Genomic DNA, 20370 nt, shown 5'->3' with positions numbered 1-20370 from the left:
GTCAAGGTTAAAAATTAGTGGCGGAGAACAACGAAAATGCTTTTTATAAATTTTATCTTGTACAGTGGAACCTTGTTAAAGCGAGTACGGGCTATTGCGAGACCCCCGCCATTACGATAGATAGCTGATGCGCCATCAACTGACCCTATAATAAGCATGTAAAAAAATTCGTTTTTACGTGGCCCTTTTGGTGTTGCCACTCGCCATAGCGATAGTTTCGCTGGAGAGATCGCCGGAAAACCTTCACCAAGAGTCCCTTATCCCTGTAATTTCTTGCGATCTGTTAGAAATGAAGTTAACATGGAGTGCTCAGTCTCAAAGTCATGTAGTAAACTGTCGTTCGATGTAAATAAGTAGTTCATTTTGGTGAAAATATTGTGGCATTAACATTTGCGAATGCTTGATCTTCTTTTGTTCCTTGGGCAGCAGAAAGCAGACAGCAGCATACCCGCACGTCCGTGAGTTGCGTGAATAGAAAGCATTTGATGGCAGGCACCATGACCAAAAAACAATGCTTTGTGTGATTTTTATTCAATGCGGCGCTTATAGATTGCTTGAATAGTTAGTCGTTGTTTGAGTAAGGAAATTTAGTGATGCAAAAAAAACATTGCCTTTCGTCTGGAATTATGCTTACGTTTATCGGATATAAATTTATCTGTTGCGGCACCACTCCTGTTCCTGTATAACTGTTCGCAACAGGTATATTGGCTCTTATTTGCTCCACCTTCGGTAAAGCGACAATTTGCTATAGCGAGTGTTTATTGGAGCACCGTGGGGTCTCGTTTTGTCGAGGTTGCACTGTACACCACGGAAAAGATTTTTCGTCCAGTACTGTACATAGCTTGTGTTTTTACTTCAAAATAAGTCACTGGATGGCACAATTTGCTGCTTATGACTTGTTATCTATGCATCAGGAGGCTTATCGAGGATAACGTAGGAAACAATTCTCCAAAAGAGCCCATGCTGTCAACTAAATGTGGAATGCTCATCAGTTTAACTACTTTCCAGCTCTTGAATGACCACTAACTTAATTGGTATATTCTCACCTCCATTATTCGAGGATGTTGAATTTTAAGCAGTTGTCATCCGAGGGTGTTTAATATTAAATTTTGCATTTGATGCTCAAGGATGTCTCAATTTGCATTTTACCTGATATGAAACTTTGCTACTTGATAGCTGTGGAAATATTACGAAATATCATGCTACTGCATGAAATAACATGCATGAGTGAGAATGTACTCTAGCTCATATCCGTTTTGGATATGGGGAAATTTGGATTATATTCTGGAAACTGATGACTATAAGAAACCCGTGTAATTGTTATGAACCATTATTCTTTAATACCGAAACTATTTTTATCTGGCTCTTTGGCTGCTTAAAAAGCTCATCACAGTAGTGCTCATGTAGTGAGCAAGGTTGAACCTGTAATGCATGGCACATGAATCTAATCACAAAATGTTAATTAGTTTGCTTCTGTGAAAGAATGACATGGTGTAATTGTGCATATTTAAGCTGCCTTGTATAATGTTTTTCATTTTTCTTTCTATGGAGATAAGCTCTACTTAATTCATAAATGTGTAGTTATTCGGCCTTATGCTTAGTAAATGAAAGAAACATGCTTCAATTTCAAGCTCTTTCCTCATAGACTGCTGCTTGCATATTATTTCCCACGTAAATATGTATGAGAACTTGGGGAGGACATACTGAATTCTGGAGTTAGATCTTCCCATTGCTTGTGTTTGTCATGCACTGAAGCAAATCCTTGAGATTTGTTGTCCTCCCTTCCCAACTGCTTTGTCTCCCCTCCCTCGTTTGTCAAGCAAGTAAATCAGATTTCATTCATGCGCAACAAGTCTTTGCAGCCAGATTTTTCTTTTTGAAATCGAAAGGCTTCAAGCACTGATCAATGTTGGTCCTGTCCTATGACGCAGCCCCAGAGCCTGATGTTCCCTGGTCTGCATCCGATGGCCATGATGTCGACGGCAGGTATGGGCTTCCCGTCTAGGGGTGGGGGTGGCGGCGGCACAGGCGGAGGCAGCGCGGGAGGCGGCGGTGGCGCAGGCTCCTTTCCACCAGGCCCAGGGGGGCTGTATGGGTCGGCCCCTCCCCCCCCTCACCACCCTCACTACCCCTCCATGTACCCCTCGCCCATGGGACCACCGCCAGTGGGAGCGCAAGGCCCGCCCGGATCTCAGCACGGAGGAGACCTGCAGGTGAGCGCATATAATGATTAACCCATTCAACAATTCAATTTGTTTTCTTAATATCATGCTCCTATCCTCTTTTTATTTTTTCTGCGGTTCTTCATAAATGGAATATTGGTAATGAAATGATATTTTGTGGTTTGGGTTTGGTGATGGTATTTTGTATCGAGGTGGAACAGCGGAATAAAAAGTGATTATTATTTCATATTATGAAGTACATATCTAGTGAGATACATCGATATCGCAGAAGTCGCTACTTGTATAAAATCATTTTGTTACTTCCAATGCCTAATATTTCATGAAATATGGGTTCTCAATGTACATTATGAATGTTGTAACATAGGTTAACTTTCAAAATATTTATATTTCCCCCCCTAAATAGTGCTAAAATTATAAAAATATAATGATGAATGCAGCTCGTCATTGTGTGATTAGTTATCAGAAGTTCATGATGAGCTAGACTCGTCATTTCAGTGCAAGGTGTTAACATATCTGTTTGGTAGTTACATACGAAAATAATAAACGTGTATGGCGAAATAATTGAAAGTGGTGATGGCTAATTGAGGTAATTTGTGCCTTGAGGGAACGGTAGGAAGGATGGGTGGAGAGAAATCTAGTGTCTGCATTAGGCTATTCAATACAAAAGGCACTAAGGGGATCACAGTTCTAAAAGACGGGCTGAGTGCTGTGCTTCCATAGAGAACTCAAGGAGGGATTGAGCATTCTGTGAACAAATAAACTTGCTCTTCCTAATGTGGAGGTCCATTTCTCTCTTTTACCATCAAGTCAACCATTTACCTGCTCATTTTGAAGAGCAATCCATATTACATGCAGATAATTTTGAAATGAAGTACAAAACAATTAGTGTTGAAAATTTAAGGTAGTTAAATTACATTTCAAAAAGATGTAGGTAGTCTCTCGCATTTTACTGTGGAACTGCTCCATAATAAATTAAAATTATTTAGTTATTCATCTGCACTTAATTTAAATCCGACCTAAGTTTTGGCATGGAATACCAACGTCAAGTTGCAATCTATTGGCCGGCTAACACTGAAATACATTCATTGGCATGGGACAAGAAAAATATTTTTTTTTTTAATTACATGTTTTTTTTAAAGTAAGGTTAAAGCCTTTTATATCACCTTCATTGTCTGTCCCTTTATTTTGTGAAATACTCCAGGACTCTGAATTTAGTCTAGTATTTAAAGTTTTGACTGCCCAAAGTGTCCAAAACTTTTGCAGATTTGTGTTTCACGTATGCAAGTCTCTTGAAAGTTATTGTTTATGGTTGTGAATAACAGTTGATTGCATGTATTCAGGACATCAATTACTTAGAAGTCAAGGGAAAATTTTAAAATAGATAATTTATCTAGAATATTCGCAACTCTCTCATCATAACTACAAAAAATTGATGTGAGCCTTCTTTTAATTAAGGGTAAAGCTTATATGTTTTTTAGTTATCTATCGAATTGAAATGCCTTCGGGTTTGCATTAATTTTTCAGGTGTTGTTGCTGGAACAATTTTATAAAGTGCTGTATGGTAATGGAATGAAGTCTTTAATTGCCAAAGTTTTTGGTCTAATGTTAGGAATAACTTACTGAGTCTGGTAGCTATTATATCATTAATGTCTCTTACAAGCAATTGGGCTAATAACAGCCTTGAGACCATCTGACCCAACTTCAACTTGGTCATTGTAGTTTTTTCCTATTTCATTGCCAGAGTAAGATAAGGAATCTCATTAGGTTTTGTGAAAGATATTATGTCTCAGTTGGTAATGGCCCTAACTTCCCTATTTCTTCTTGACAACCCTCTTTTTTTTTCAGCGACTAAGACACATGATCCCATCTTTTTGTTCTCAGTAAGAAACTTGTTTTTATCTCATTTAATTTTTTCAGTTAACAATTTCATTTTTTACTCCACAGGTTACGCTAGAGCACAAATAAACTTCTCATGTATTTATTCAATATTCCAGGAAACTACCTACCTCTATATCCCTAACAATGCCGTTGGTGCAATAATTGGCACAAAGGGGACGCACATTCGGAACATAATTCGCTTTTCTGGTGCATCAGTGAAGATAGCGCCCTTGGAGCAGGAGAAGGGAGCCTTGGTTGGGCCAGGCGGTGAGCCCGGACAGCCTCCACAGCAGGGCATGATGGGACCCCAGGCAGAGAGGAGAGTCACCATCATTGGATCTCCAGAAGCTCAATGGAAGGTGTGTACTATGTGCCGTGCATTTTGATACCGTACATTTTCATTACAATGAGTTGGTAGTGTGCAAGAAGTGGTTAGGTTCAGGATGCTGCTTCATCAAGCAGTTAATATTCCTCATAATGAAGGTGATTTCGCATAATCATGCCTGAATCTTCATAATTAACCCATGAATTTCTGTTTAATAAAGATTGGGCGATGATAAGGATTACAGTAGACTCTTGTTAATACGAACAGGATTATTACAAAGTTCTCGTTATCACAAAGCAATTCGTTGGTCCCTATGAAAAGGCCAATCTGACCTACAGTAAAAGAAATGTTATTACAAAATTGTGAACCTCCATCCTGGTCCCAGCAGTTACAAAATGAACTTTATTGCAAAGTTCCACAATTAAGCAATGGCACATGGGTGGATATACACTAGGCTATGTAAAAATTCATTGCGCTACATCTAAGTTCTCTTCGTGTAATGTGCCCAAGAGCATCAATTATGGTTCTTTATTCAGTAGGAGATAAGTCAGTATGCATGCAAGATCATATAGTAAGCTTCATTCCTGTGGAACATGGTGACCCACTCATTACTGCTCGTAAATTGGACGTACAGTTTGTCATCTTCCATCACACATTTGATTTGAAAACTTTCAGAGATACGAGCATTCAAAAATTTCAAGCGTGCCCAAGCAACTAGCTAGGTCTCGGAACGTTTCTTGTTTGTACATCGAGGACTTGCTGTATTCGGGAAGATAGCAACCCTCGATTGCATCATGCCGCATTCTTCTATTGAGAAAATAAAATGAATGAGCATGTTTTTATATTTGTACATGATGTTACTTAATCATGTATATATTTTACACTTGACTCTCAAGCTATTTTGCAGTGCGACTATAAGTATGGGAGATTGAAGAGGCAAGAAATTTTGATGAGCTATGTTTGTTTTTTTTTCGAAGGATTAAGATTTCCTCCACTCATGAAATTACACCAGCCTTGTGGATCTTTCATACACTGTGTGCATGCAACTCATACCGTTGAGTTGTAACTTGTGATAGATAAAGTGAATTGTATTTGCGATGGTTAGGTGTGTAGTGGCTGGCAAAATAAACATCATACACATCTTTTTGGAGTTATATTTTCTGCTGTCTCTGGTAAAATGAGTGATCTCAGTTTACTTTCAAATTAAATAGTATGCACCACCTCTTGATAAGGAGCACAAAGTGTGGAAGGGCAGGGACTTGGTGGCCTTTCTACATCCAAATTATTTTGTGTTAATCATTGGCCTTTTGACAGTGCACTACCAATCACTTATTAATGTGTTTCTCTCTATATGCCGTTTTCACGAAAACAAGCTATGTATCACTGAAGGTGTGTAACAAGTTGTTGAAAATTTTTCATTCTCAATGATGGAAAATGATAATATGCTAGGAATACAATATGTTACCCAGTATTGTTTGAGAAGATGTCTTTCCAAATACCTATTGTCTTTTGCTCAATAGTTAAAATTTATGCCAAAATCAGCATAATCTAGGAATTGCAATGTAATTTTTATCCCCAATTTCGCATGTATCATCTTGATAGTGAGTTCATTTATGAAGGAACCTTATTTAGTGCTCTTAATTTGTTGCTTCCATTGTTGTTTGCCTGGCTGTAATAGATTATGGAATCAACTAATGATGAAAAATTCACTTCCTTATTCCACAAAAGTTTATTAAAACCAATATCTCATTTTATCTATCCATGCTCATTATTGAGGGAGTTCAAATTGGTTTTTTTTTTTTCATCGTTAATTTTTTCCTCTTTTAAGTGATCATTCAACTTGATAATTTATCTCATTCAGGCCCAGTACCTAATATTTGAGAAAATGAGGGAAGAAGGTTTTGTGGGGGGTGGAGGTGCCGAGGAGGTGAGGCTGACGGTGGAGATTCTGGTGCCATCGAGTCAAGTGGGGCGCATCATTGGGAAGGGCGGGCAGAATGTGAGGGAGTTGCAGAGGATGACGGGCAGTGTGGTGAAGCTGCCCCCTGAGCAGCCCGTCTCGTCAGCTGGAGCGTCAGGACAGGGGTCCCCATCGTCATCATTGGCACCCAGCCACACGCTAGGGGAAGAAACAACGGTGCACATCATTGGGCCTTTTTACTCTGTACAGGTAAGCTCTATATTTTTCAGCTGTATGACATTCTGTGGGGAGTGTAGTAGCCTAGTTGGTTGAGTGCTTGTCTGCTGGTTAGAGGGTCCAGTTAATATCCAGGATGAAGCCTTTGGACACCCCCGAAATAAATCCAGAAAGGGCATAGTGACCCAGGGAAAGGAAATCGGTTTAGCCCACGGACTTCTCTCCAAATCTCCTTATCATCACCAGCCAAAGATAGAGCCCCAAGGATATATATGGGAATTTGTTTTTCCCCCGGACCATAAAGGACTTAAAATGCTATTAATAATTTGTTTGAGCTTTTGCTTTAATATTAAACAGTTGGTGTCCTATCACCCCCTTCCACATGCCTTTTTAGGTGGCTTGTGGGGCAGTATATGGCTGTAGATCCAAAAAAAAACCTTCTGGTTGAATTGCTGAGTTAGTGAAGTCATGTTTCACACATAAATGTAGCTTCTAGAATCCTCTGTAATAAGAGTGTTTAGATCATATTGTTGGGCTAATTACAGGAAGTAGGGGAAAAGAAATTCCTGCTAAGGTTTTGGCTGTGATGCCCATGAGTGCTGATGGGATAGATGATAGGTAGAGATCCGTGAAAGTGTTAAAATGCATTTTTTGCTAAAATTCATTTTAAAACCATGTGATTTCGGTGTTATAGAAAATCTGATATGTAAAAAATATAATATCTGGAGGAAATATTGAACATTATCATAAGTGAGCAATCTCAAAATAGGTTTGATGCTGCCCTCAATTTCTCTTTCCAGCTGCTCTTTTAACACTTTTTTAAGTCTTCTGTTTCACATCCTTAATCTCCTACTCTCCGTATCTGATGAGAGGCCTTCTTGTGCTGATTTTCACTTCTGCCGGTCCTTCAACGATAATTTGTGTTAGACCATGGTGCCTCATGATGTGCCTGATTAAATTGTCCAGTCTTCTAATAGTTTCCAATGGACTTCCCTTACCTCTTACTCTTCTTACAACTTCAATGCTTCTTACTTGGTCTACCCGTTTGATCAGCATCATTCTTTTATGACATTGCGTTTCGATAGGTTCCAACCTAGATTTCTCCACTTACGTCATAATCCATGCCTCACTACTGTCAAGAAGCATGCTCCAAAATTAAATCAGAATGAATTGCTTCCTTACTTCATTGCTCTTGTTCCCAGCTACTCCTCTTCTGAGGAATGCACTCTGGCTGAGCTTTTCTACCGACTATTTTCTTCTTGCTTCATTCATCTCTGGTTACTTGGCCACCCAATGTGCAGAACTTCCTAACCTCTTCTCTTCTGCTGCAAACGAATATGTACTTTGTTTTTTGATTTGATTTTCTTCCATTGTCATTTCCATTTTACTGAAGTTTTCTTTTGGTCCCTCTCTTGTCTCTTGCCATGTCTACTATGCCATCGACAAATCACGGCATGCCCACTTGGACACAGTGTATTTACACTCCCAGTGCTTCCTCTTCGATGTTAATGATAGCTTTCTCAATGAAAGCATTAAAAATAACCAGAGGTAGAGCACAACCTAGTCTCACTTCTTTTTTTTTATCATTTCTTGTTCACAGCTAGGCCCATATTTAATCATAGCTATTTGGTTTCTATATACAGTGAGTCCTCGTTTAACGTCACTTACCGTTCCTGAAAAATGTGACGATAAACGAAATGACGTTATTCGAAACATAATATCCAATAAGAAACAATGTAAAAAGTGAATATCGGCTCCTAGACCTCACAATTCCTGCGCGAAAAAATTTTAGCGTATCATATCTGGGGCATTTTTTACGTTGGGAATGCCAAACTATGGCATAAATACAAGTTCCTGTCTTCATCGACGACAATAGCAGCAGTGACTTAAATCCTTCTCCATTTTTGTATCTTCCCGCATTTGCTTTTCGGCTTCGCCATGGTGGTCGCCCGGGCGAGCGTCGCCTGGGCATCATCATCGCGGTTTTCACGTAATCACAGAGAAATATCGTCGCAGTTACAGGAACCAAAATTATTGTGAACACGGCGAAAAAAGTGACGACAAAAACTCCGAGTTCTGCACGGAAAAATTCCTTGAAATAACTTTTTAGATTCCTGAAAACCATTATGTCAAGTAAAACCTTGCGCACCTACCTAAGAATTCATTTTGCAGAAAATTTGCTAAAACCGTAATCGCAATTAACAATAAACACACCGTTTTACACTTCGTTTTGACTGACTGTATTACCGCCCGCGAAACGAACAACCTGTAACGCCCGCCGCTTCGCGATTTTTCTCATGCGAAATTTAAATGACGTGACGTTATCGCGAAGCGAAGGTGCGATAAACGAATGGCGATCTCAAAATTTTCGTGACGTTATCGCGAAATGACGTTAAACAGGGTGACGTAGAATGAGGACTCACTGTAGGTAATTTGTATAATTTAGTGGTCAATGTAGAATAGTCCAGTTTCTTTCAGGATTCCAAGCGTTGCATTCCAAATAATTCTACAAAAATCTTGTACAAGTCCACAACCGTGGTAAATCTTGGTTTGTTCTTTTCTATCGGCATTCAATGGGCCAGTATTTCTTCCCTTGAGGCAAAAATTCCAAAACCAATTGATCGAAAACGGTTTTGCGGCAAAAATTCATCTTTTGTAATTTACATCGCCCTCAAGCTAGACATTTTTTTATGTGAATTGATTTGGTAAAAACTAAACACGGCATTGAGTCATCAAGCAACTGCATTGAAAAAAAAATAATTACAGTAAAACCTCTTTACATCGTAATGGAGGGGACCAAAATTTGTGCAATTTGATGAAAGGAGGTTCACTATAGAGAGGTTTTAGTGATATGCACCATTTTTTCATATCATTTGGGAATGAAAGACACTACTTTCTTTTAAACCATTATATTTATGCATTTAAATAAACATGCATGCATTAGTGAACATACATTTATTATTTAACGATAACACAAAGCGAGCTCTATCACGTGATTTTTACCATGATTCAAGAGAAAACAATGTGATCTCTCTTAATTCAACAGTCACTTAAAATGATTAGGATAGTTGGATATCTTTTTTCTTATTTACTGTTAGGTATGCTCTCATATGGAACAAAATGGCCATAACTGAAAATTGACATTAAAATAAAGTGACATTAATGTGAAAATTACAGCATTTTAAAGGTGTAAAAGAAAAGAAAAGCGTGAAACATTTATTGCTGAAAATGTCATTCCATGCACGTAATCGCGGCTGCATGAATGGTCTCTAGTTGTCTTGGTACAATTTGCGGAGGTAGTTAGGCAGTATTGGGGGTGTCTCCTTGGTATGATAAGTGTAGGTTTTATGAGATAAAGAGGTTCACTACAAAGAAGTTTGCCTATAAATTTACATGTAAATGTGATGGGACCGTAGGGGTGGTATGAAGTAAGGAGGTTTATGATGTAAAGAGGTTCACTACATAAAAAAAGACTTCAAAAAAACATCACTAACATTTGCCTGTGTAATAAGAAAATAATATAACCAGGACATTTTTATCAATTTAATTTTTGCATTCATACCTGTACCTTTGCTTCAAATCAATATTCTGACTTAGGTGGACTCTTTGTTATGTGACATTTTGTCTATTTCAGTCGGCCCAGAGGCGCATTCGAGCGATGGTGATGCAAGCGCAGCCATCTGGTGGCCCGCGCCGAGGTGGGGGCGGAGAGCGGCTGGGGCAGGAGAGGGGAGGGAGTGGGGGCAGCAGCAGCGGGGGCGGGTCGACGGCAGGCGGAAGCCGGAGAGGCATGGGAGGCGGAGCGGGCGACCCATCGGCCAACGTGTCCCCCCCTGGCCAAATGCAGCAGTAGGGGGCCAAGTGGAGCAAGGCAGGCGGTGCTTATGGGCGGGTAGCGTGGACAGTGTTGCGTTGTGTGGGTTATGCCGAATGGGACAAAGGAGGGCAACTTAGACGTGGAAGAAGAGTGCGGCTCCCGCTCAGGGCTGGAGATGCAACCTACATACCTCACCCCCACACCATACCAAAGAGAGGAAAATAACGTCTCTATCTTACCATGTGTAATGAACCAATGGCAAAGTATGTTGATAGTGGCTGGAGAAAAAAGGAAATTACGCTCTGCCCCAGGCCTCTGTGATTGGAGGCGTTTGAAGAGGATTGGCGCAGGGGGTCCGAGGGCAGGGCTAACTTGGTGGGGATAGTATAAATATATATATATATAAATATATATAAGAAATATATAAATGAAGCTCTTTTAAATGTGTGTGTGTGGGTATAGATGTCTTATACGTACACATATACATTTGTATTTACATATTTTCTTTTTCTGTTACATTTGAGTGGTGTGTATGGATTGTCAGCGTTTTGAAGCAGTAGAAAGGATTTGAAATGGACAAGGAAGGAAATATGTAAGCTGTAATGGAGGCGGGACAAAAGAGGGAAGGGTTTTGTTAGTCTTGCTATGCCTTCCTCTCTTTCTCTCCCCTCCACTACTCAATTCAGGGATTTACCATGAATTTTTATATGCATATAAAACAAAAAGTGATCTTGTAGCTTTGTGTGTTGGTGAGACTAGTTACTTTGTTTACCGGGAAGGGATAGTATGTGGGTAGGCCATTGAGTTTGCCTTGTTTTTTTTTTTTTTTAAGATGAAAAATGCAAGTGATTACCTGGAGCATGCATTAAATGATGAGTGTCAAGTCTGTGCAAGGCTAAGTCATGTGAATGCGTGGGAGCGAGAGTGTGTGTGATTGGCTTGATGGCTGTTGTGCGTGTTTGCGTGTATGTTTTGCAAGGTGCGGAGTTGTGCTCGCACGGAGGTAAGGTGCTGCTGCCGGGGAGGGGGTCGGGGAACGGGGGCTTAGGGATGGCTTTGGGGGAGGGGGAAGTACGTAGGTGGTGGTTGGAGTACGATCGCCCTAGGAGGAGAAGCAATGAGTGCCACATTGAAACCTGAAGACAGAGTGGAAGATAAGCGTTCGGATGAGGACAGGATTCAGTTGTGTGGGGGTTCGTGCAAGGTCCGCTGCTCTTTTGTTTTTTTTAATGGTGATGGGCAGTGTGGAATGTTTGATCGGGGGTTTTTAATGGTCTTCTGGGACGGGAGAGTGTGCGAAGAGGCAAGGAAAGAGACCACAGAGCAGCTTTGTTGGGGAGGGGGGAGAAATGCGTTGTCGGGGAAGGAGGTGGGCATCTTCCTAGGTGTCGGGATACCACTTCCGATGATGCTCTCCTCTCCGCCCTGACCCCTCCCCCCCCTTCCTCTCGCTTGGGCACCGTTGTTCTCTGCCTATCTCAAACGCTTGTTTTTCGAGAGACTATAATGTTGGTGGTTAGTAATGGTTTTGTGATAAGGCTGCTGATGCTGGTGTCCCTGCGAAAAAAAATCCCTCCGTCCCTTGCCAGCGAGTTGGCTGGCCCCCCTCCTATATTCCCATGTTCGTCCACTTTGGGGACCGAAGCTCGGATGTTGGGCTCCTCTAGGTGCAAATGGATGGATATGCTTGAAGTGCCATTTGGTTTGAGGAAGGCTAGGGTGGGTGGCGAACATCCTAGTGTGTCACTTGCCATCTGGAAAAGAAATAGTGGAAGATTAATGTGTATGTATGTCTAGTGACGTCCACCGAGGAAGCAAAAATTATAAAAAAATTGAAGGGGAAAAGATTCTCTTTGAGAGAAAGTCAATGTGTATTTAAAACTTTATATTATATAAATTTTTTAAATGGAGGGACGTGCCGAGAATGTCGGACGGCGATAGATACCAAAAGTATTTTCGCAGCCTCTTAAATCTAAATGAATTTAAACAAAAAATGATCTAGTAAGATTGGGTGATAAACTAAAGACTTAAAAAATGGTTAGGGAGGATAGGGAAATCGCGAGGATATAGGAGAAAATTTAACGGAAGGAAAGAGAGTGATTATGATGAAACGATGTGATGGAGGAGGGACGTGTATGGAATCAGGGCAAAAGCCATCCGACTCCGACGAGGTTTTACTGGGGGGAGTTAAGTTCGGAGGTACAGTGCGCCGTTACCATCTTACTGTAACTCTCACCAGTTAGGAGGAGACCCTGGCATTTAGTTAGTACAAAAAAGTTAAATTACAATTTAAGGACCATTGTTGTTGCTAATATATCGTGGTCTTTTTTGTACACAAAGTTATAAAAGTTTATTTTTGATACATTGTTGGGAGAAACTCTTTTTTGTTAGACTTTTAAAAAAAAGTACATTTAAAACATGGCAGTATTTTGCTATGGTGAAAATGGAGAAAACTTGATAAAATATGAGGGGAGCTAGTAACGCAGCACATCCATACTCTGGCATAATTATCCGTAGAGTCAAATAACAGAGCTATTGTACACATGGGTAGTACAGAAACAGAAAAATGCAAAGAATGGATTTGACATCTAACTTCCCATCATGTGCATGCAGAAAACAGAGCCTCACATTTTCAATTTCTTCTTTTATTTTCATTTAATTCTTAAACGAGGGTTCTTTTTCATTTGATGATTTGAATTATTGAAATTCATAACGTGAAATTGAACTTCTAAAAACTGTTCATTTCTAATTGAGATTCCCTTTCATCTCATAAGCAAACTACAAAGGTACTACATTAACTGGTAAATAAGAATAGATATTCTTAAGGATGCCTCCAATGAAAATTTTAGAGCAAAACACATTTGACATATTCAAAGCATTGATATATCTCTCTAAAGTAGATATCACTCAACTTGTGGTTGAACAAAGTACAAAGTACTTTGCTGATATTAGCAAAAAAAAGCCTAGGTGGATGCTAACTATACTACAGTGAAACTAACGGAGGACACTTAGTGCATACTTGAATGGTCACTTCTATATATGTATATAAACACCCACACCATACCAATATGACATACTTTTTCCTTAAACATGAATTTTCCTTGATTGGAACACAGGGATTGCAGCTTAGTTGACCATTGAGGTTAGACCTTAAGCTACCCAATGAAACCATATCTTTCAATCCATTTTGGGATGTGCAGCAGCATAACGATAGCAAGTGGTTTAAAGATATCACTTTTCAATTCCCAACTACAGTGGAGTGGTGATGCAGGGTTCCTTGTAAATCAAGTTAATGGCTTCACCCTTGCGGGTATAAACAAATTTGCCGCTGGATCCACGTTTGACCATATTGAAAGATGAGAGATGTTGCAATTCTGTCTCTTATAGAAAGCTTTTTTTAAAAAATACATGTTCCACTAAATAAAGTTGTGCGTAATGCATCTACCGCCATTGCTGGATTAATGATTGCTCTTAATGGTAGCCATAGTTGGTTATCTACGGGTCACAGACTTGGGTACAACATTTTGTAAACTTCATGCGGTGTACTGGGCATTTTTATATGTGTAAAAAAAACCTCTTTAAGTGCAATGCCCTTAGGTTTGGATCTATTTTCTTTCCTTTGAAGTATACTTCAGTGTACTCTTTAATTAGCCGTACTGTATTAGTCATGTAGTGGATCTATGTGGTTGTCACATACTTCACACTTGCAACAGATCAAACTCACTAATTACATGCTTGTAATTTGGAGAAATGTCTGGGAAACCGCAAAACAAAAATGGGGGGATAAGGTGCATCTTATCCTCAATTTGTCCACAATTGATACCTAATATTGTATAAGCCTAAAAAAACACATATATCTAATATATATACTATATGAGATGTTATATAAACAGTATTTTTGTTGATTTGACTCAGGATTAATTTTCAACGGACCTCAGGATATTTTTTACACTGCTTCATGTGCCATGCCTTTTCTTTTGGCATTTTTGAGCAATGACTTTGTATCAAATATTAATGCCTTACCTCCAGTTTGTTAATTGCATTTTCCCTCCCGATACTCCTCACTCAGCAAGCAATTAGTAAGAAAAAATTTGTAGCTATTACATTGGTACATACCAAAAACAGATTAAACAATGTTGTCATTACAAATTCAATGTTTTGAGAAACCTTTCATCTCATATTCATGATTCAGTTTTATAATTGGGAAAAAGCATTTTCCTCAGGGTTATAATCACTAATAGCTGCTCACTTTTCATCCAAAATCTCATTGACCAATCACCATTGTAAAACCTAGCTAAGGGGTTCTTAATTGAGCCAAAAATTCTGAATACTGATGAGAGAAAAATATTTAATCTCACACGTGAAAGAAAGCCTTAATAGTAGAACTTTGATAACTCTCGTGTCTAAGAAGTTTAGTCCCTCAAGCCATTATCATATCTTCAGGGAATAGGTTATATACTGGGTGACTTCATTTTTGGGCAAAATTATATGATTTTAAGTGGTATATTAAATGACCGTTATTTGTGCATAACTATTAGAACAGCCATCGTGACACTGTTCCTCCCAGATCAATATATAAATATATATATATTATATGAACTCTTACATAGTGTACAGTTTTATGCAGTACCGTGCATAATGCTACGGGGTCGCACAGGTGGTGGTGGTAGCGGGCACGCAGGTACAGCAAAAGGCAAGCTAACGCAAGGATGATTGGCAAGGGGAGTGGAGTTGTGCAATGCTTGTCCCCTGCCCACGCCCCTAACGCACCCCAATTGTTGTGGAGGGGATTCCTTTCCCCTCCCTCGCTCGACATACACCCTGTCCAATGATTTGGGTCGGCCACTAACCTTGTGCGCTGTGTTAGCCGTTGCTACAGCAGCATTCGGGTAAACAATTGATTTGCCACCCATGCAAACCCACTACCTCATAAATACTTGTTGTTCTTCTTGTGTTGAGAGATAGATTACTAAAGTTTGACCGATGGGGAAGAGAACTAGAGATAAAAAACATAGGTGAAAAATAATTTTAAAAATCTTCATAAAAACTAAAAATGGTGAATTGATACAAGAAATATATGTATGCCTAAATAGCCACATGAACTAAAGATAGCTTCTTTTTTTTTCGAAAAAAAAAGGAATGATATGCATGTCACTTCAGAGCAAAAAAGTATTACCCATAGCATTCTTCTTTTTATACCTGTGAAGAAAAACAGTTGCCTGGGAGGGTGTGACAATGTTAAAGTTTTAAATGAGTATAAAAGCACATACACAGGTTCAGAGGCTATCTTCTTTATATAATTATTATAAAATAGTTGATTCATTGAGAACATGCAGTATGGACACACTTAAAACATTCACTAATCTGTTTGCGGAGATGCACGAGTGTTTCATTGGATACTTTAAACCATGTGGGTAAATGTTGTGGGTTGCGGTGTGTCACTACAGGTATATCTTCGCTCCCCATTTAATTATCATCTGAGAAACCAGTGCTATTATCTGTGTGCTACTGCTGTATCTTGTCAATTTATAAGTTGTCCACATGTTTATGTTAAATACTTTTCAAATATGGGGTTTTTGTATTCCTTGCATTCAACTTGCCAGTTCAGTTTTGTTCATTCTTCAATGTTAACTGGTGTCATTTATTAGTTGCAATATAATAATTGTTGTTTGATATGATAATCAGTGCATGCAAACTGTTCTGATCTATTTCTAAGTATTGTATAGAAGATAATTTGTTTATTATAGGCCGATGAAAAATGTACAGATAAATGAAACACACTCAACAACATAAATATACACTCACTCCAAAACTATGGTAATATTAATTAATGAGTATGGTTGTTGGTGTCATAACAGGTACAAACTTGTACAAATTGTTCTCAGGTAAATATTAATAAAATGAATCTTTTCCTCAGAATTAGTGAGATTTGCATAGTGGTCAAAGAGGAATGCTAAATTTTAAAACATAACCTTGTTATTTGGAGTAAATCTATTCATGGTGACCATTACTGGTGAAAAGGAGAGCTGGCTGGAAGAAATAGTTTGATCCTTTCTGGGAAACACTTATGATTTTGTGCTGAGACATATTGAGCCTGGCCTTTTTAAGTCTTTCTGTTTGTGAGTCAAGTGAAATTTATTGTTGTCAAGTTTCTTGTTTACTGACCAGCAATAGAAAGAAATTCTTTGACCAGGGTAGGTTCTTAAAAGAAATCTCTTTTCTAAAGTATACTTTGATAACTGTTATGATGCTAACCCTTAAATTACCCTAAGATACTGAACAAAATGGCTGACAGTTGTATTGATGGTACTATAATAGGTAAATCATATTGAAGGAAAGCTTTGTAAGAACAAGTATTCTGCAATTTGGAGAGTAGCTGTAATAAGATTGTTTCTGTGTTGTAACATGCCTCAATTATTTTGTAGATTGTAAAATCAGTCATCTGGATATTTGCTGATGATTATAAATTTAAATTTTGTTTCCAAGTTAAATATGTTCCCTTTTTCATGTTAAATGTACAAAGAGAAATTACACCAACCTGCCAAATACAGCTATGTAACCCTACTGCCAACTGGAGCGAAGGTATTTTAATTAGCTTGGCATTTGGGTCCAATGGGTGTCTGTGAATGAGGGCTTGATCGATGGTGAGGCATGTGCCGATTATGCTGTGTGGGGCGCGCGAAGGGCGCCCGCACTCCCTCAGGAATAATACGAGTCCCTGCCTCTCGTTTGAAAAGTGTCATTGTTGCCATTCACCTTTCCTTGTACAGAGGTACAATGTCTTGTACAGAATCTGTGAGGCAGGTTTGGGTATTCCTTCTAGCTATTATTTGTGTAATTTACTCGCAGGGTGATCTTTGCTGCATTGATTGTTTTTTCAAATGTTATGTGCATGCAGTTGTGGTTATTGTTGGATGGGTAATACTCGTCATGCATTGAATTGTTGTTTTGATGGAATTAAAAAAAAAGTAGTTGATTGTGTCCCCGTGTGGAACTGAATTGTTGGATGGTGAGTTACCAAAAGGTGAAAGTTCAGGTTCCTCAGAAAAATACAGTTCATTCAAATGTTTCTCTGAAAAAGCTGCATGTTAGGCTTTGTGCCAAGGAGAATCTTATCCTTGTTCAATTTAGTTTCCAAATTGGATGTCAAGTTCGCATTTTCTTTCGGTTCTTGAATGTTATCATTTTGCAGGTTGGTTACAGTTTTGTATTTATTCCCATGTTCAAATCGGTGATTTCTTGAAATGCATGCTAGTGTTTTGTAATGCCATCCAACGATAGCTCATCTGTGTGAAATATTCAGGATTTATCACCCTTGGAAAATATTGCATGCAGTCTAAAAAAGAAAAAACTTATACATGGGTGGAGAAATTCTCTGTTGCTTACTGCAGATTTGTGTTTTCTGATGAAATATCCTTTGAAGTGTGCGAGTGTATGCATCTTTTATTTGTTTTTTTTTCCTCTTCTCTAATCTGTGACAAGAACATACACAAACCTGCACTTGCTACCTCAAATTTTTTGCTATTAAAAGTCCTTTGAATTTTTGGGTCCTTTTTGATGTACGAACCCATTGTGCGTGGGTCGTGACCTGCCCTGCGGGCGCTTAATCCACAACTACCTCTCTCTTTTCAAGCAGCCCCATTAAGCCTGCTGCGTGTTACAACTATGTTCATCAATGTTTTGAGGGCTTAAGTTCTGTTACTCGCACTGCAGTTGTGAACAATTGCCTCCTAATTACGCTTAGGTTAATATCATACATGTTGAAGTTTTCCTTTATGCACATTGGTCAGAAGTGGAATTTGTGTTTTTCTTTTTTCATTTATTTTCATGTATTTGTAAATGCTTAATTGTTAGATTGTATCATTGCTAAATGCATGTAGCAGGCTTAAATGGGGTTAGTGCAGACAAGCTGTTTACAAGTAATATAATTAATATTAGCAGCTAATTTATTTTCAACCTTATCAAATTTTAGGATCTATGCAATTGTCTGACTGTTGTTAACAATTTTGCCATTGCTGCTTTTTCCCTTTCGCTCCAAGTGCTTAGCCCAGGTCTATAGAGGAAATTAAATTTGACCTTGACAGTATAAATAACTAGCACATAGCATCTTTCTCACTTTCATTTTGTAAAAAAAAGTGCTTATAATGATTCTGGTCCAAAGCATGCATTCTCCTTTTTCTACCATGGAATTAAATTATTCTAGTTAAATATTTCTCGTACATTTTATTGACCAAAACCAATGACCTTGCAGAAATAACTCAAAGGCTGATTTCAATTTCTTCACTATTTTCCTATTTTTAATGCTGCAGACAATGCTGAGAAATACATTGGCATCACAGTCTTTTTGGAGATTTTTTGTCGGAATCATTTGTGGAACTTCTGTGGAATTGGTAATGAGAAAGGCGGATCAAATCTTTAGGTTGTGAAAAGCAAGTAATTAAATGGGCCTTGCGTGGTGATGAAGGGAAGTTGATTAACTTTGAGTTAATGTAAAGGTTCTCAGGGTGGTGCCCTTAATATTGGTTTCATCCGAGGTACAAACATTCTTGTCAGCATTTTATTGTGCCTCATAAAATCTCTTAACTTCACTGCAAGTTTTTTTCTTGGTGTTCATTAAAATGAGGTCCAAAGAATTATCTGAAACCAATGTACAACTTGCGGTTGCTACATCGCCTACATTTTCATCAGAGAATTTAGACTTCAGCCATCTCTTCTAGACCATCAAAATTCCAGTCTTTTCATGCTTAGTAAGAACTATGGAGGTATCAAAAATTTCAACCAAAACCAGGGTTGCTTGCTACAAAAAGAAAGAAATAGGCTATCAGGGCCTCAACAGAGTTTTGATGGGAGAGCATAGTACTAAGAAGAATGCCAATTATTCTGCTTTTATAGCCTTAAACTTTCTTTCTAAATAACTAAATGGAAACTTAAGCGATCATTTTAGTAAGCCAATCAACTCCATCTTCCAATCTCAGATTTTTTTTTTCGATCTTGGTCCCATGAACGAAAGCGGATTAGTGCTCTTATGTATTCCTTAGGGTTTATGACAGTTCCAATATACATACCTTCCCTAAGTGTAACGAGATAGGAAGAGTGTGCTTGCATCATTTATGTACTTCTGAAGAGACCATGAATGTGGGAATTGGTAAATTTTGAAGGTTTGGGGCACTTACTCAACCGACCTTACATAAATGGAGCCGTGTGAGGACACCACCCCATTGATGAACTAGAATTCCTCATTTCTCAAAAGCACAAGTGGTTAATATAATGTTGTTTATGTTTGCTTTATGAAGTTCAGAATTATCAATGTTTTCCCCAGTTTTACTGACTCAATCCAGTAACACGTTTTACACCAAAATATAAATATCCTGCACCTTAAATTTTGAGAGTTGCTGAAATTTATTGCCGATTATGTGTTTGAAGTATTATTTGGAAAGGGATTGAGGAGTGGAAAAAGCAGCTTATAAATCTGGTGTCTAAGCTGAATAACTGGAGTAATGAAGTTCCACGTGCATTTCATGAATCTGTCACCTCATGTATGGAGATGAACACTATCAATTGTATTGCCAGCAGTAATTGATACACTGATGTCTTATGCTCTAATGCAGTTGCTTCGTCGGTAATCATTTTAATTTTTTCAATGATTAAGCGCAAGAAAACTTTTAAATAATGAGAGTGCTCTTCCCAGAGTAATGGCTCTATTGAAGGATGCCAGATCTTAAGTAGATGTGTTTTTTTTACATCTATGGTTTTAATAATCAGCCTTCTAATTTGCTTCGTGTTCCGTTATAGTTTACATAGAAATAACATGCTTAAAGTTAGTGAATAGTCCATTCTAGGCTTCCCATAGATAGGTTATGGCCCAGGTTAGTGTTTACCTTTAGGATATGTCTTTTTGAAAGAAAGATAATGTTTGCTGGCTCCTAAGGCAAAGTGTTATTTTCTGAATGTCATGGCATCTAATGTCAGGGTGCTATAGATTCTACCTAGGTAATGCACGGTGTTGTAGCAATTCATTCTGCCATGGCAT

At 38.6% G+C, this 20370-nt stretch overlaps 1 protein-coding gene across 7 annotated transcripts in view; it reads left to right on the top strand.

The window, feature by feature from the left end:
• LOC124164030 (insulin-like growth factor 2 mRNA-binding protein 1) overlaps positions 1-18550 on the top strand; it is a 207621-nt gene extending 189071 nt beyond the window's left edge. For 6 of the 7 annotated variants that reach the window (XM_046541189.1, XM_046541187.1, XM_046541193.1 and 3 more), the window contains 4 exons: positions 1890-2213; positions 4178-4420; positions 6248-6556; positions 10158-18550. In XM_046541189.1, the coding sequence (XP_046397145.1) occupies positions 1890-2213; positions 4178-4420; positions 6248-6556; positions 10158-10376 (1095 nt within the window). In that variant the 3' untranslated portion in view covers positions 10377-18550. The remainder of the gene's footprint in view (positions 1-1889; positions 2214-4177; positions 4421-6247; positions 6557-10157) is intronic. The other variant, XM_046541188.1, reaches the window with a different exon arrangement.
• The last annotated feature ends 1820 nt before the right edge of the window (positions 18551-20370 follow it).

The sequence above is a fragment of the Ischnura elegans genome, chromosome 8, assembly GCF_921293095.1.
Source record: "Ischnura elegans chromosome 8, ioIscEleg1.1, whole genome shotgun sequence".
Taxonomy (NCBI): Eukaryota; Metazoa; Arthropoda; class Insecta; order Odonata; family Coenagrionidae; genus Ischnura; species Ischnura elegans.
This window is presented reverse-complemented; position numbering and strand designations above follow the sequence as displayed.